The sequence below is a fragment of the Hypanus sabinus genome, chromosome 7 (assembly GCF_030144855.1).
Source record: "Hypanus sabinus isolate sHypSab1 chromosome 7, sHypSab1.hap1, whole genome shotgun sequence".
NCBI classification, from domain to species: Eukaryota; Metazoa; Chordata; class Chondrichthyes; order Myliobatiformes; family Dasyatidae; genus Hypanus; species Hypanus sabinus.
In genome coordinates this window covers 78,373,812-78,392,058 of record NC_082712.1, presented here as the reverse complement: position 1 = coordinate 78,392,058, position 18,247 = coordinate 78,373,812, and the positions used below count along the sequence as shown (strand labels likewise).

Sequence of the window (18,247 nt, the reverse complement as noted above, 5' to 3'; positions counted from 1 at the left end):
AAAATACAATAGAAACCTTGCAGTTTGTTGCCAGAATTCGCCTCTGTTTTGATGCTGTTTCCCAACTTCTTTGTGAAAAGCAAGACACATTGGTTGAGGATTCAAAATATTCAAAAAGAAACTTTCCTGCAAAGGATTAAGTGTATGATTCTCAATGGAGGAAATGATTGGTTCAAGATTTACCTTGTCCGAAAGCTGTTCTGTTTGAATGGGATAGATTTTGTCCTCTGTTAGGTTTACCTTCTTCCCCACCTGGCTTTCTTTTATTTCACCACGCTCAGTAATTTCTCCCTGAGGCTTGTTGCTATATTGTGGGTGGCGACCAGAGCGACAACGAACAAAGTAAAGTGGGTAACGCTGTCTTCTGTAAGGAGGGCAATGTTGCTGAATATAATCTTGGTTTTCTCCATTTGTTGCTGTCTCCACCTTCAATGTTCTGTTGGTAATTATGTGGCAGACCTTGCCGGCAAGGGTTGTAAAGACGATAATGATTTCTGTCTGCAGCATATTGGCTTCCTTGGACTGGAATTCCTCCGGGACCAGTTACGTTTGCTGCTTCTGCACCCTTTTCACCTTCCACTATGTCGAACTCCACAGTTTCACTGTCTCCAACACTGTGGAGGTATTTCCGTGGGTTATTCTTTTCTATAACAGTCTGATGTACACACATATCTTCCTTTGTATTATTCTTGTTGATGAATCCATATCCATTTCATACGTTGAACCACATTACTGTTCCAAACTCCTTTGTTGCGATGACTTTCTTCTCCCCAGGGGATTTGGGTTTGTCTGTCTGTTGCTGCTGCTGCTATTCGGATTGCTGCTCTGTCGTGGCCTCGCTCATGGTGCTGCCAGGCTGTGTGAGGTGGTTGCGGCTCAGGCCAGTCTGAGATGGGGGCTCCTGCGCCCTCCTTACAGGAGTCAGCGTTACCCACCTTAATTTGTTTGTTGTCACTATGGTCGCCGCCCACAATATAGCAACCAGCCTCAGGGAGGAATTACTGACGGTGAAATAAATGAAAGCCAGGTTGCTGGGGAAGAAGGTAAACCTAACAGAGGACAAAATCAATTCCATTCAAACAGAACAGCTTTTGGACAAGGTAAATCTTGAACCAATCATTTCCTCCATTGAGAATTATACTCTTAATCCTTTCTACTTATTCCTGTCTCCGGTTGCAGAAAAAGCTCGGTATTTCGTATTCCTTCTTTGTATTGTTGATCTAGTTTCTTCGTCCTTTTCTGAAACTCCTGCAAAGTGCCTTCCTGTAACTGCTGTCGCTGTCTTTTAAGAGATGTCAATTGCCCCTGGTACATCTGCTCTTTTACTTCCAGGTAGTCTTCATCATCCTGCTTATTGGCAATATCTGTCTCTTTCATGCTGTGAGGTTGCAGACAAGACAATTCACTTTCGTCTGAAACATTTTCATCAGAACTTTCTTTTCATTTTGTGTACTGTGTTGTACTTTCCTTCCTGGGGTTTCTTGTTTCTCTGTATTTTGCTCTTTTCCTGCTGTTTGCTAACTTTGCATTCTCTGCTGGTGTGGCCCTGTTTGCCACAGTTCCTTCATTCTTTGTCTTTAAACCAACAGTCCTCAGGGTCATGTGACATGTTCCCACAATGGTAACATTTCTTTCCTTCATTTCTGTTGTGACATTTTATTCGTAGCATATTCCAGAGATTTTTGTTGTATCTCTGCAGTACCTCATGCAGCTGATTCTAATGTTATTGAGATGTTTAGTGCTTTCTCAAATATAAGGTCTTTTTCACACAGGAGCTTCTTCTGTGTGGTTTCACAGTACATTCCACACACTAACCTATCCCTCAATGCGATTAACATTATTAAGGGATTGGACACGATAGAGGCAGGAAACATGTTCCCGATGTTGGGGGAGTCCAGAACCAGAGGCCACAGTTTAAGAATAAGGGGTAGGCCATTTAGAATGGAGTTGAGGAAAAACTTTTTTACCCAGAGAGTTGTGGATCTATGGAATGCTGTGCCTCAGAAGGCAGTGGAGTCAATTCTCTAGATGCTTTCAAGAAAGAGTTTGATAGAGCCCTTAAAGATAGCAGAATCAAGGGACATGGGGAGAAGGCAGGAACGGGGTACAGATTGTGGATGATTAGCCATGTTCACATTGAATGGCGGTGCTGGCTCGAAAGGCTGAATGGCCTACTCCTGCACCTATTGTTGTTATTGCATCTGATAGACCCGCTCCAAACTGACAATATTCAGAAATGCTTTTATTTCTGCTCTGATTCCGATTGTAAAATTTAAATCTTTAAGCAAAGACCAGTGATTTGGGGTTTAAATGCTGTTGGAGGGTGTCTACTATTTGCTTGAACGTTTTATCAGCTGGCTTTTCAGGGGTTAACAAGCTCCGAAGCAGTCCATATGTTTTCGTGCCAGTTACGCTAAGTAATACACTGGCTTTCTTGTCCTCATTAACATCATTGGCATTGCAATATAACTCAGTGTGAGTTGCCCAGTCTTCAATGCCACTATCAAATGCTGTAATAGTCCCAATTAATGCCATCCTTTTTGTGTTCCATTCCCGTTTTTCCCCTTGTTTTCTTTTTGACTAGCTCCTGGCAGTTACTGCGAATTTGCTGTACTCATGTGACCTTCTTCTCAACGTCCTGAGCGCCTTCTGTTTAGATGCATGTCTTGCTCCTTTTTATCTCCCTAAGACAGACCCTCAGCCCCTGGGGTTCAGCACTGGCTGTGGTCTCGCCTGGACGTGCCGCGGCTCCGACTGTGACTTTTGGTCTCCCAACATTCCTGACTCCAACGGAACTCCGGCTTCCTTCCGATTGCCATTATCAATTAAAACACAGCGTTCCAGTACGATGTAGGTTCATTAACCTTGTCGCCAATTTGTTGTGTATGTGACCGGTTACACAACAAAACTATAAATAAAAACAGTAGAGACTGGAGCTAACAAGGGTTTTTATTTACGGAACCGGAACTGAACAGGTATATACAGATTAATACGTGCCTAATAGTGCATGCTCAGTAATGTATTGCTACGACATAAAATAGTCCCATAGTATACAGTAGGCTATATGGTACACTTTGGATTTCCAGCATCTGTAGAATTTCTCGTGTTTATGAATTGCAGTGAAGTATAATGATTTTAGTTAGTTCGGACCAATCCTCATTTGAATTCCCACAAAGAGGAGCAGAAGACCTCATGAAATGTTTCCCAAAGAGATAAATTAGTCCATGCACAGCAGTCAAATGGAATGACAACAAAACTACTAAAATGTTTGGTTTTAAATTTGTGCCAGTGTCCTGACACATCTTACTTTAAATACAGAACCTGAAAGGAGTGGTGGGGACACTCTCATCGAAAAATCTGAAGCAAACTTGGAGACAAAGGAGAAAACTGAACAAGAAACAACTGATGTGAAAGGTAATTGTGCCACATTCCTTCATCTAGGCATCCTACAAGGCTGCACAGAGCCTCTTGTGTTAAAGGAATTTGTTCCCTCTGTCCCAAACACTCAAAGATTTCTGTCCGGTTTACACCAGTTCAATTAGTTTCCCTTTGTCCTTTCTTAATGTATCTGCCACCTTCTAGAAAAAGACTCAAAGTCATCTCTTGGTTGTTCAGCACCATCAGACCATCTGTGTACCACTGAATTTGTGTGAGGAGCCAAGAAGGTTTATCTTGACAGTGATAGGACCTGTCATGTATTAGCATGGTGAAGCTGCACATGTTCACATTATGGTCACAAAATAAGAGCTGTACAGAGTAAAAACAGGTCCTTTGTTTCCCTGCTTCTGTGCTAATCGTTATCTTCATCCATGTAAGTCCCACACCTACATTAAATCCATATCCCTCTGTGCTAGGGTTCCCAACCTGGGGTCCACAGACCCCTCAGTTAATTGTAGAGGTCCATGGCAGAATAAAGTTTGGGACCTCTTTCTCTATGCCCTGTTAAAATGCCTCCTAAGTGTTGTTACTGTTCTCCCCTCTTCCAGCTTCTCTGGCAGCTCATTCGGGTATCTACTTTTCTGTGTATTTTAATTAAATAAATAAAAATTACCACTCAGATCCTTTCTAAACCTTCTCCATCTCACCTTAAACCTTTAGTGGCTGTCCATTGTATTCTGACAATGACAGAAAACCTGTGTGGGTGAGTTTTAAAGTGGAAAGCCATTGCACTGGAGCAGTTCCACTCTCTCATCCTCAGAAGTCTGTGTCCAGCAGTACGAACCAGCATCACAAATTGGGGTCTTCCTTGATTGTATTTTCTGTGTCTCCATGTCCTTTGCTCTCCACTGAGCATTGCAGTACCACCTTCTCACAGAATTCTGCAGATCTCATCTGCCCAGTTTGTCGTAACTGGCCTCGCGTGCTAAGACAGGCGTATGTCCATAAATCACCAGGGTATGAGGCCACTGGCTGCCCTCACCTGGTTTAGCCCTGCCTGCCAAGGCCATGAACCAGGGTGCAGCTGCTGTCACATGCAAACAGCTGCTTGGAGCTACAGGTGTGAGCTGAATGTCCGAAGGGGACCCAAGGTGATGAGTTGCCCTGGAATGGGCACAAGAAACCCCTTCAGCAGAAGTGCAACCCCTCCCTGTACACCCCTTACATGCTCCTTAAATCTTTAGATCTAGGTTTAGACAGTCATTTCATGGGAATCAGATACTGGGTAACTACACTATCTATGCCTGTCTTGTCATACACCTCTCAGTCAACTGCTACAGAAAAAACAACCTATCCAGTCTCAAATTCAAGTTCAGTTTATTGTCATTCAACTGTACGCATGTTTACTGCCAAATGAAGCAACTTAACCTGGACCAGGGTGCACAACACAATGCATGTAATTCAAACACACGCACACAAATAAATTAACAAATAATAAGGTGCATTTATGACACAAGTTTAAAAGTAAACAGTATAACACTTCTGGTGCTTCATATGTGATGAGACCTATGTGGTGGCAGTGTGTTCAGTACTCTTGCAGCCTGGGGATAAATGCTGTTCCCATCCTAACATTTCTTGTCTTAAAGCCACCTTAACCTCTTGCCTGATCGTAGGGGCCAAATAGATTGTGCACAGGTGGATGGTATCATTGACAATACTAAGGGCCCTACATACTCTGCACTCCTGATTGGTGAAAGGAAGACCCTAATGATCTGCTCAGGAGTCCTTGCAATCCTTTGTAGGAACGTGGTAGGATGACTTACAATTCCCATATCAGATGGTGATGCAATTGTTCAGGACAGTCTTGATGGTGTTCCTGTAAAAATTGGTTGGAATGGGGGGAAGGGGGAAGCCAGACTTGCCTCAATCTCTTAGCTGATAACTGAAGCCATCCAGTTCAGGCTGCATCCTTGTGAACTCTCTCTATTTTAATCACATCCTTTCTATAGTATGGTGACCAGAACTGGACATAATGCTCCAAGTGCAGCCCAACCAGTTTCCTTTTAACAACCATAGAACACTACAGCACAGTACAGGCCCTTCAGCCCTCCATGTTGTGCCGACCCATATAATCCTTTTTTAAAAAAAGAACTAAACCCACACTACCCCATTACCCTCCATTTTTCTTTCAACAAACAAACAACAACAACAACTTACCCCGATGTCTCCCCTAAACTTCCCTTCCTTAATTTTGTACATATGCCCTCTGGTATTTGCTATTGGTGCCCTGGAAAACAGGTACTGACTATCCACCCTATCTATGCCTCTCATAATCTTGTAGACCTCTATCAAGTCGCCTCTCATTCTTCTACACTCCAAAGAGAAATGTCCCAGCTCTGCTAACCTTGCTTCATATGACTTGTTCTCCAAACCAGGCAACATCCTGGTAAATCTCCTCTGCACCCTCTCCATAGCTTCCACATCTTTCCTATAATGAGGTGACCAGAACTGAACACAATACTCTTAAGTGCGGTCTCACCAGAGATTTGTAGAGTTGCAACATGACCTCTCTACTCTTGAACTCAATCCCCCTGTTAATGAAACCTAGCATCCCACAGGCCTTCTTAACTACCCTATCAACCTGTGCAGCGACCTTGAGGGATGTTTGGATTTGAACCCCAAGGTCCCTTTGTTCATCCACACTCTTAAGTAACTGACCATTAATCCTGTACTGTCTTCTGGTTTGTCCTTCCAAAATGCATCACCTCACACTTGTCCGGGTTGAACTCTATCTGCCATTTTTCTGCCCAACTCTGCAGCCTGTCTATATCCTCTTGTAACCTGCAACAACCTACAGCTCCATCCACAAATCCTCCAATTTTCGTGTCATCCGCAAACTTACTCACCCATCCCTCCGCCTCTACATCCAGGTCATTTATAAAAATCACAAATAGCAGGGGTCCCAGGACAGATCCCTGCAACACTCCGCTAGTCACCGACCTCCAGGCAGAATACTTTCCTTCCACAACTACCCTCTGCTTTCTTCCTTTAAGCCAATTTTTTTATCCAAACAGCCAAGGTTCCACTTATACCATGCCTCATGACTTTCTGGATGAGTCTCTCATGAGGGACCTTGTCAAATGCTTTGCTAAAGTCCATGTAGACCACATCCACTGCCCTACCCTCATCAGTTTCTTTTGTTACCTCTTCAAAAAACTCAATCATGTTAGTGAGGCACGATCTTCCCTTCACAAAGCCATGTTGACTATCCATGAGTAGACTGTACTCTCACCAAAATGCTCCCCCACCAAGAGGTCTGTCACCTGACCAGGTTCATTACCCAGAACTAGATCCAGTATAGCCTCTCCTCTCATCGGCCGGTCCGCATACTGTGTCAGAAATCCTTCTTGAACACACCTGACAAATTCAGCCCCATCTATCCCCCTTGCATTTAGCAGGTGCCAGTCAATATGAGGGAAGTTGAAATCACCCATAACTACTACCCTGTATTTCCTGCACCGTTCTAAAATCTGCCTGCTTATCTGCTCCTCGGGCTATTTGGGGGCCTATAGACTACTCCCAGCACAGTGATTGATCCCTTCCTATTTCTGACTTCGACCCAGACTGACTCAGTGGACACTCCTTCTGCAGCGTCCTCCCTTTCTATAGCCATGATACTATCTCTGACCAGCAATGCCACTCCCCCCCCCCACCCACACCTTTTCTACCTCCCATCCTATTCCTTTTAAAACACCTGAACCCCGGGACGTGCATCATCTAATCCTGCCCTTCCTCCAACCAAGTTTCAGTAACGGCCACAACATCATAGTTCCACATAGTAATCCATGCACTAAGTTCATCCTCCTTGTTCATAATACTCCTAGCATTGAAATAGACACATTTCAACCCCTTTAACTGGCTACAGTTATGTTCTGTCCCCTGCCTGTCCTTCCTCATCAACTCAGAACTCTTAGCATCATGCCCTTGTCCTTCTACCTTAATCTCTGCACTCACATTCTGATTTCCACCCCCCTGCCAAATTAATTTAAACCCTCCCCAACAGCTCTATCAAACCTGCCCACCAGGATTTTGGTCCCCCTGGGATTCAAGTGCAACCTGTCCTTTTTGTACAGGTCACACCTGCCCCAAAAGAGGTCCCAATGATCCAGAAATCAGAATCCCTGCTCCAATCTCTCAGCCACGCATTTATCCTCCACCTCATTCTATTCCTGTTCTCACTGTCGCATGGCACAGGCAGTAATCCCGAGATTACTACCTTTGAGGTCCTGCTTTTCAACTTCCTTCCTAACTCACTGTAGTCTTCTTTCAGGACCTCTTCCCTTTTCCTACCTATGTCATTGGTACCAATATGTACCACGACCTCTGGCTGTTCTCCCTCCCACCGCAGCATATCTTAGACATGATCAGAAACATCCCGGACCCTGGCACCTGGGAGGCAAACTACCATCCGAGTTTATTTCCTGCGTCCGCAGAATCGCCTGTCTGACCCCCTGTCTATAGAGTCCCCTATCACTACTGCCTTCCTCTTCCTTTCCCTACCCTTCTGGGCCACAGGGTCAGACTCTGTGCCAGAGGCACGACCACTGTTGCTTCCCTCAGGTAGGCTGTTCCCCACCCCCCACCCCCAACAGTACTCAAACAGGAGTACCTATTGTCAAGGGGTACAGCCACAGGGATACTCTCTAGTACCTGACTCTTCCATTTCCCTCTCCTGACTGTGACCGATTTTTCAGTCCCCCGTGGCCCCAGAGTGACCACCTGCTTGTAACTCCTCTCAATCACCGGGAGACTCCAGGACCTCCCACATCTGACACCAACCACAGAAAACTGGCCTCACACAAATAACTACCTCCTTTTGCAATCAACAAGTGCCTCACCTCGTCCCGTGGAGCCAAAGCCTTTTCACTCTGCTGCCTCTCACTCCGCTGCCTGCTCCCAATGCTGGATATGGCTGCCTTCTTTTTAAACTGTTCGCGCTCAACAGGCGGACATCACGCACCTGCGCAGTCTGGCCTCTCTCTTCCCCCAAGAACTCAAAATGTTTTCCCGCTGGAAATCCTTAGGTGCTCTCCCACTGCCTTCTTGTTCCGAATCCTTTTAGGAGTCCACTTAGGATGATAAATCATAGAAGTTTTTGGAACAAGAAGAACCTATTGCGTCCTTGTTGGCCAAAAGTAGACTATTTAGATTAAACAAGAGAAAACTTGTGAATGCTAGAAATCCAAGCAACGCTCTTAAAATGCTGGAGGAACTGAGCAGGCCAGCCAGCATCTATGGAAATGAGTATTGTCGATGTTTTGGGCTGAACCCCTTTTGCAGGACTAGAGAAAAGAAGCTGAGGAGAAGACTTAAAAGGTGAGAAGAAGGGAAAGAGAAACACAACGTGATAGGTGAAACCTGAAGGGGGAGGGATGAAGAAAAAAATCTTGCAAGTTGATAGGTGAAAGATCATGGAAGGAAGAAAAAGGGGGAGGAGCACCAGAGGGAGTCACTGGGTGGACACGATGATAAGATGAGAGAAGGTAAATGAGATGGGAAATGCTGAAGGAGAGGGTGGATGAGGGGCATTGGTGGTGTATAGGGACCTGGTGAACCTCTGAAATTATTGGAAAGCTACCTCTCACAGCTACCTAGACTATACCTCTTCCCACCCTGTTACTTGTAAAAATGCCATCCACTTCTCTCAATTCCTCTGTCTCTGTTGCATCTGCTCTCAGGATTAGGCTTTTCATTCTGGAACAGAGATGTCCTTTTTCAAAGAAAGGGGCTTTCCTCCTTCCACCATCAACACTGCCAAACTGCATCTCTTCCATTTCACGCACATCTGCCCTTTCCCTATACTCCTGCCACCCTATCAGGGATAGGGTTCCTCTTGTCCTCGCTTACCACCCCACTAGCGTCCACGTCCAGCACATAATTCTCCAAAACTTCCGCCATCTCCAATGGGATCCCACCACCAACCACATATTCCACCCCCCCCCCCCCAAGTTTCTGCTTTCCACAGAGATCACTCCCTACACGACTCCCCTGTCCATTCGTCCCTCCCCACTGATCTCCCTCCTGCCACTTGCCCTTGCAAGCAGAACAAGTGCTATAGCTCCCTCACTACCAATCAGTCCTTCCAAGTGAAATAACGCTTCATCTGTAAGTCTATTGGGGTCATAAAATTCACCTGTAAGTCTGTTGTCGTGCTTTTGGTGTGACCTCCTGTATATTGGTGAGGTCTGATGTAGAATGGAAGACAGCTTCGTCAAGCACCTATGCTTCATCCACCAGAGAAAGCGGGATTTCCCGGTGGCCACCCATTTCAATTCCACTTCCCTTGCCCATTCCAATACGTCTATCCATGGCTTCCTTCACTGACATGATGAGGCCACACGGGTTGGAGGAACAACACCTTGTATTCCATTTAGGTAGCCTCCAACCTGATTGCATGAACATCGATTTCTCGAACTGGTAACTCCTCCCCCCCCCCTTCACCATTTCCCATCTCCTTTTCCTCCTCTCACCTTATCTGCTTGTCTGCCCATTGACTCCCCCTGGTGCTCTTCCCACCTTTTCTTACTTCCATGGCCTTCTGTCTCTTTCAACTGTCAACTTCCAAGCTCTTTACTTCATCCCTCCCCCTTCAGGCTTCACCTACTACCTTGTTTCCCTCTCCCTTGCCCCCACCTTTTAAATCTACTCCTCAGCTTCTTTTCTCTAGTCCTGCTGCAATGTCGACAATACACTTTTCCATAGATGCTGCCTGGCCTACTGAGTTTCTCCTGCATGTTGTGTGTGTTGCTGCTATTTAGATTAATTCCACTTTCCAACTCTTGGGGACTATGCAACTTCAAATAATTATCCAAGTGCATTTTTAAATATAGTGAGAGTTTCTGAAATTAATAAAATAGTGTGAATTAAACCCAGTCTATTTTAAATTCATTTTTTGAAACAATAAAGGACACAACCAGTGCTCATGGCAAACCACTAAAATTTGTGGCTTAATGGAATTCAGGATTTTAGCTGTGATAACAAAAACCTGCTAATATGTGTCTGAATCTGGATGTTAATGGATGTGGAACAGGTTGGTGACACTACCCTGTTCTTTAGATGGTGCTCATGAGTTTGGGACATGCTGCCTTGGCAAGATGCTACAGGTTACCACACTGCCTTCATCTTGCACTTTGTGTGGGTGAGGTGAATGTTTCAAGTGTCAGACCGTCCACTTTCCCCTGATTGGTGCCTCCCTTATCATCTAAAAGGTTTTCTCCTTCAGAACATTAATGTATCTTCAAGTGAATTTGTCTTTTTTTTTGTAAATACAGAGGAGACCAAAACAGAGAAGGATCTGAAATCTAGTACCATAAAGGATGAAAACAAAAGCAATGGGAAGAGAGAGGAGGACAGGATGGAGAAGTGCAAATTCATGTTTAACATTGCTGATGGCGGCTTTACAGGTAACACAGATCCCTTTAACTCCTGCATTAGCAGGTTGTAACCAGTGAGCACAGATATATAATATATGGCAGACAAATAGGGAACAAGATGGGAAGAATATTATTGTGATCTGGTACATTCCTTCTGAGAGGGTTTGAGCAGCAGTGCAATAATAACTTTCCAAAAAGGGAGAAAGAATGTATCAAAGGGAGCAGAAAATATTTGTTAAGTTTATGAGGTGCTAGAGCTTGTTGGATTATATGTATTTTTCAAAGGAGTTTTCCTCTTGGAAAAATGAAACTGGTTAGGCCCTGTCTAAAATATTCTATTCAGTTCTTATTGCACGTCAAGGGGGATGATTTGACTTTGGCAGCTTTGTAGCACAATTTTGCTAGAATATTATTACTGCTAAAAGAACTACATTGCAAAGTTATTCATGTATTATCATAACTATTTTACTCCATTGTAATCCCTCTGATGCAGGTTGAGGACTCTTTTAATTGACATACATGACAATTCAAACAGTCAATTGTCTAGAAATTCTTTCATCTGCTGAAGGCTGACAGGGAAAGTAGGGTTCCTAGAGGTCAAAATCTGACAATTGGGTAGGCTCAGAGCTCATCTCAGGAAGCACTCTTCCACAGAGCGATGGAAACCTAGAACACCGTTCCCCCCCCCCCCCAATGATCCCAGAAAAGCTGTTGAGTCTGGGCACAGGTGAAAAATGTCAAAACTGATGTGCTTAAATATTCAGTTGCTAGCACTTTTTTTTCCTTGATGCTATTGTAAATTAAACCAGAATAAGCTGCAGTTTGGGACTGATTCATGGCAGTGCAGGGTGATTTCATCTTCTTTGAAAAGTTACTATTGAGTACTGATGGAGGGAGCTTGGTCCATGTTGTACTGAGGCCTATCCTGCCTGCTTCTGGTAAGATGACAGCACGCTCAGACGCAATGGCTTCTACAGGGCCAACCAAGTGTGTCATTGTCTTTTTTTAAATGTATTTGTTACAACTACAAAACCGTGCTGGACATTATGAACTTAAAAGAACTGCAGGTCTACGCCATCACCGAGTTGTTCACTGGTGGAGAAACTGAAGGATTTGGACGGTGCAGGTTATGTGCCTGCCTGTGTCAGAGAGGTGTCGGTGCACAAAAGTGGTGTGTAATCTAACAGCAAGTAATTGTATTAGTCTCTTTTCTTGTAATCACAAGACTGACCCTGTTGGATATTGGCAATGTGGGATGCTGCAAGTCTGATTCTCTGTTTTAAAAGCAAGTGGCAGAGAAGCTGCAAGGCCACAGTCATAGTGAGGACTAGGCCTCAAACCGCAGTGTTGCCTCTTTGCAGCCACCTAATACTGAGGCGTCAATCAGTGTGCTGCTCTGGACTGCCGAAGGTGGTGTGGTGCAGTGTTCGTGCTAGGAGTTAGCGCTCGGCAGAAAACAAGATTTACTATGACTGCAGTTTTCTGTAATATTCAGGGACTTGGACTATAGTTTTTGTATGTCACTATATTTTATTGTTGTATGTGCTGTATATGATTGTTCGTGCTGTGTTTGTACTTCGGTGCTGGAGTAACGCTATTACTGAGATTGGTGGAATTATGGATAGTGCAGGAGACTGGCAAAGAATACAGCGTGATGTAGATTAATTGCAGATGTGAGCTGAGAAATAGCAGTTGGAGTTTAACGCAGATAGATGTGAGGTGTTGCTCCTTGGTAGGGCAAACAGACAGTACACTGTTAAGTACAAGATCCGTAACAGTGGTACTGAGCAGGGAGATCTTGGGCTCCAAGTTCATAGCTCCTTGAAAGTGCCTACACCGGTCAATAGGGTGGCTAAGAAGGCTTGTGGAATGTTTATTTTTATTCATCGAGGCATTGAGTACAAAAGTTAAGACGTTATGTTGCAACTGTATAAAACTCTGGTTAGGCCACATTTGGAGTATTGCATACAGTTTTGATCCCAACTATAGGAAGGATGTTGAGGCTTTGGGCAGGGGCAGAAGAGGTTTACTCGGAATGCTACTTGGATTAGAGGGCATATGCTATCATGAGAGGCTGGATAAACTTGGGTTGTTTTCTTTGGAGTGCCAGAGACTGAGGGGAGATCTGATACATGTTTATAAGATTCTGATAGCTGTAGATAGAGTAGAGAGGAAATATCTGTTTCCCAGGATAGAAATGTCTAATATCAGACATTGAAGGTGAGAGGGGATAGGTTCAAAGGGAATATGGGGGCAAGTTTTTTACACTGGTGGATACCTGGTATGGTGGTAGAGGCAATACATGAGAGGCTTTTAAGAGATGTTTGGATAGGCACATTAATATAACAAAGATGGAGGGATATGAACGTGGTCTAGGTAGGAGAGATTAGTGTTTGGGTGTTTTTGATTTGCTTTTTAGCTGGTTCGGCACAACATTGTGGGCGAAGGTCCTGATCCTATGCTATACTATTCAGTGTTCTTGCTCTATTCATGTATAGTTGAATGACAATTAAACTTGAACACGGGACACTCCTATTGATTATCGTTATGTAAAAAACAGATATGATGTCCGGATAAATTATCTGTGTTGTATCTTTCAAAGAACAAAATACTTCTTGTTCATATCCATTATACACCCTATCCTCGTTATATGGGGGGGGGGGGGATGCGTTCCTTGCAGTGGACGCATAATGTGAATAATTTTTAAATGAAGAAAATAGGGATGTGTTCCAGAGGGCTTCCTGAATATGTTTTATCTGTAATTTATTCACATTTTCATACCAATACGACACAAAAGCAGTACCACAAGGCAACATTCGTATTATATTTCATCAATTCAGTGTAATAAATCATAGAAAGTTAACATACTAGGATGTACAGTACTCATCAACAGTGGCAGGTGTATTTGTTCTGGGAGATGAGTGGTTGTTGTGGTGTCAGGCAGCTTTACATGGATAAGGTGGACATCAAGCACAGCAGTGAGTGAAGGAAGACTCACAGAACGGCAGCAGGAGATGACAGTGGTTTGAAGAAAATGGTGAGGGTTGTTTGCTTGGCAGCATTTTGTTTTTCAGCATAAACTTGCTTGTAGGGAAGAAGGGTTGACAGCAGGGAACGACTGAAATGCTGATTCCATTCTAAACTTGGGTCTATGTCCATCGCCATTTGTGCCAAGAGTTCTGACTTCCAACATTCCCTCACCATTGGTAAACTCACGGGATTTTCAAAATCATCTGTTGCTTGCAGCATCTGAGAGATACCTTTACCTGATGCCGCGCTGTTTATAATTTCCAACATTTTTTCAAGTGTTAAAGCGGTTCTCTGCCGCTTGGCTGATGGCCCAGGACATGACATCGGACGTTTAGGAGGCATAGTTAAATATTTTAAGCACAAAACGTAGGTAAAACCAACAAAAGTTTAAGAGCGCAAGATCGTGCATCCACACCTTGCTAAAACCAATGCAAGACTGGTGGGAGTAAGATCGTGAGGCGTGCACACCTGACTTGTACTGGCTGGAAAACGGTGCTTCTCATCCCAACAGGGAGACTGTGAGGCATGCACTTGTGACTTGTATTGGCAGGAAAGCAGTGCTCCTCACATAACAACACACACAAAATGCTGGTAGAACACAGCAGGCTAGGCAGCATCTATAGGGAGAAGCGACATCGACGTTTCGGGCCGAGACCCTTCAACTGAGTTTTGGGCGCATATAAGGAGACGTTGGTAGAAATAGGTTCCTCACATAACTGTGAATCCGCATAGTCCAAAGACGCATATAACGAGGATATGGTGTATTTTCCTTTTTAAGGTAAACAAATTATACAGCGGGAACTCCGAACATTTTGACTGATTTTAATATTTTCTTTTCGTATGTATTATCTGACTTAAACCCTACCCAAAATAATCTTCCGGTGTTTTCATCCCTACTGAATCAGACACCACCCCCACCATGTCCAATGCCTCACGTCTCCCTTTATCAAATTAAGTGCTCGATATTCATGGACCCTCCCCATCACATTTTTTTTTCTCCACCAATGTGCGCTATTTTTCAGGCTGCAAAACCAGTGAAGTCTGCTGGACTGTTGACACTGAGTCAACAGGTTGCTGATCTAAGGCCCCACACATTCCCAGTCTATCTTGTGGCTAACCTCCTGAACCTGGCCTCAAGAAGAGGACCAGAGAGTGTCTTGAAACATGGAAGGTACAAAGTTACTGGTGTGCAGCAAAGATACTGAATGGCACAATGCATATGAGAGGAATAACTGTCTCCTGCTCCTGGCAGAGAACGTGAAGGAGACGGGGCGGGGGCGCGGAATAAGCGAGGTCTGTGCTGCAGCTTGCTATTTGATGTCCTCTGCTGGGCAATGCCTTTTCCACTGATCTTGTTGAGAGGCCAGCTGACATGATGCTGGCTGGAAAGGGAAATATTGCTTCATTACTGCTTTTGCACAGACGGTGATGACTGCCTCTCTTTACAGAGCTTCATACCCTGTGGCAGAATGAGGAGAGGGCTGCAATATCTTCTGGAAAAGTGTCTGAGATCTGGCACCGCCGTCATGACTTCTGGCTGCTCTCTGGTATTGTTGTGTATCCTTTTGCTACCCACAATCTTTGAGGTATTCTGTGCCAGGTATAACACATCAGTAGACATTTAACTGGTTATGATTAATGAATTAGGTGAGGGTAAAACTTCTTAAACGCTGTGCCGTAAAAGGCTTCCATGACACATGCAGCATAATTAAACATTAAAGCACCATCTACATAAAATCGGATGTCCAGTGTTCCCTGTTGAAAGTTTGGTTCTCTCAGCAATCAAATCCTGCTTTGATGTCCTAAATGTTGCTGTTGCAGCTTTGAGGAGATATTGGTCATTACTTTAGAAATCCAAACCCATCCCTATTTCACTACAAAATATGAGGCCATTCACTGCACTGAGTTTATTTTACAAGGATGTTTCCAGGACTGAGTTATAAGGAAAGTTTGAATAGATTAGAACTTTATTCCTTAGAACATAGAAGATTGAGGGGAGATTTAATAGAGGAATACAAAATTATGAGGTGTACAGTGGGCAGCATGGTAGCGTAGTGGTTTGCACAAGGCTTTATAGTATCAGTGACCTGGGTTCAATTCGTACTGCTGCCTGTAGGGAGTGTAAAGGGGGTATCTTCTTTTCCATTGTTACTGTGTACGTTACTCAGAATGGCTTCTTTGTTTTGTTAAAAGTAGGAATTTTTTTTGTTGCGAGAGAGTGCTGGAAGCTTGTTTGGGTTAAAATGTACTGATAAGGAGATTTGTATTCCTTTGTTAACCAATTGGGATTAATGTTGTTCTTTCTTCTGAATCTGTAAACTATTGTTGGCGGGCTTTTGGGAGATCGGCGCGAAGGGGTGAGAGAGAGAGAACGTGAGACTGTAAACTGGGCGAGGAACAGACCTCAAGCGGGGGTCTGAGGCTAGGAGGTACCCCGAGGAGAGGAGACGAAGATAGATGTGTTTGGTTGACCACTTCAGATGGTCCTGAGCTGCGAGTCGAGTTCGGAGGGGGTCGAATGGTGGCCAGAAGACATCAATAATTGAGCTCCAACGGTTGTGCACAAAGTGGTTTGGACTTTGATAAGTTTGACGCCTTTTGCTTTTTCTTTTCTTTCAAATATATTGTATTGTCTAGTATTCTTTTAGTTTTAGTAAACTCTTTAAAGTGTATTCCATAACGGTATCTGGTGTGAGTTGGATATTGTGTGTGTACGCGCGGCATAACCTTGATTCCCACAGCCCCTGCGTGTACGGGAGATGGGGTTGATGAGTGGCTGGATTTCTTTTTCCCCTAGACATATACCAGCCTGTTGGGTAAGTGTTACAGGAGTTTATATGTTCTTCCTGTAACCGTGTGGATTTCCTATGGGTGCTCAGGTTTCCTCCCACAGTCCAAAGACTGTGGATATTAAATTGGTGATTGTAAATTGTCCCATGATTAGGCTTAGATTAAATTGGGGGATTGCTTGGTGGCGTGGTTCAAAGGGCCAGAAGGGCTTATTCCGTGCTGTATCTCAAAAAGTAAACTGAATAAATAAAAATTGATAGAGGAAGTGCAAGCAGGCTTTTTTCCCACTGAGATGAGACTACAGTTAGAGGGCATTCATTAAAGGTGAAAAGTGAAATGTTTACGGAAAACATGAGAGGAAACTTCACTCAGTGGGTGGTGAGAGTGTGGAACAAGCCACCAGTGCAAGTGGTGGATGCAATTTTGATTTTAATGTTTAAGAGAAGTTTGGATAGGACATGAATGGGGAAGTCTGCAGGGCTCTGGTTTGAGTGCACATCAATGGGACTAGGCAGTTTAAAAGGTTTGGCACAGACTGGATGGACTTGAAGGGCCTGTTTCTGTGTGTAGTTCTATGATTCTAATTTTTGTTTTCCCATTAATTTTCCTTATAAAGCTGTCCCCACTTTCCAGAAAATCTTGCCACTCACCCATACTAGAGGCATTTTAAAGCAGGCAATTAACCCACCATCATAGGGATGTAGAAAAAAACTGGAACAGCCAAGGAGAAAACCCTGGTTATGTAGAACATGCAATCTCCACACAGACAGACACTGCACCAGAGATTGCGATTGAACTGCCACTGTGTCCAACAAGCTAGAATGAAAAATGCTCATTTTGTGTGGGCTCTGCCCTTCTTGCTCTGCTGCCTTTTGTGAGTGGGCTGCCAGTTTCTCCAGATGTTTGGAAAGGAAATGTCCCTTAACTTTTATCAGCTATGGATATGCCCGGTGGCAGGACATTCAGAACGATGCACGCTTTGCCATCATCAATGAGCCCTTCAAGCTGGAGGTGAACAAAGGAAACTTCCTGGAGATGAAGAACAAGTTTTTGGCCAGACGGTTTAAGGTGAGCAACCTGTAGGAAAGGAATAAATCTTGCCAATGTACTCCTCTTCACACTCTTTGCTGCTGTCTTGTTTAAAGGTAATTGTCCCTAAACTTTTCACACAACAAATACCTTTTACTGGTGTGATAATACAGTCTATATCAGTTAATTTATGTACAGAAACATGCATCATATTTCCAGACAATGTAGGAGGCCATTCAGCAGAACAGACCTAATGGGCCAAATGGCCTAATTCTGTTCCTATGCCTTGTCTTTCAAGACTATGCAGTCATATTCCCTCATAATTTTCTCCTCTTGTTACCATCCCACCATCTAGGGGTAATATCCATTGGCCAGTTAACCTACCAACTGTCACAACTTTAGAGTAGTGTCATTGAGTATGGAAGTAGTCCATTTAGCCAACCATGTCCACACAGAACAGTGGGAATCCATCTGTATTGATTCTGTCTTCTAGCATTTGGTTTATACTCTTCAATACATATGCAATTCAAGTGTTCCATCTTACATGTATTTTAAATATTGTCAGTAACTCTGCTTCCACCACTCTC

At 43.9% G+C, this 18,247-nt stretch overlaps 1 protein-coding gene across 2 annotated transcripts in view; it reads left to right on the top strand.

Annotated features, from left to right (window-relative positions):
• chd3 (chromodomain helicase DNA binding protein 3) overlaps window positions 1-18,247 on the top strand; it is a 116,670-nt gene that overhangs the window by 80,671 nt on the left and 17,752 nt on the right. For both annotated transcript variants that reach the window (XM_059974944.1, XM_059974943.1), the window contains exons 33-36: window positions 3,319-3,414; window positions 10,710-10,841; window positions 15,290-15,398; window positions 17,567-17,699. In XM_059974944.1, coding sequence (XP_059830927.1) covers window positions 3,319-3,414; window positions 10,710-10,841; window positions 15,290-15,398; window positions 17,567-17,699 — 470 coding nt within the window. The remainder of the gene's footprint in view (window positions 1-3,318; window positions 3,415-10,709; window positions 10,842-15,289; window positions 15,399-17,566; window positions 17,700-18,247) is intronic.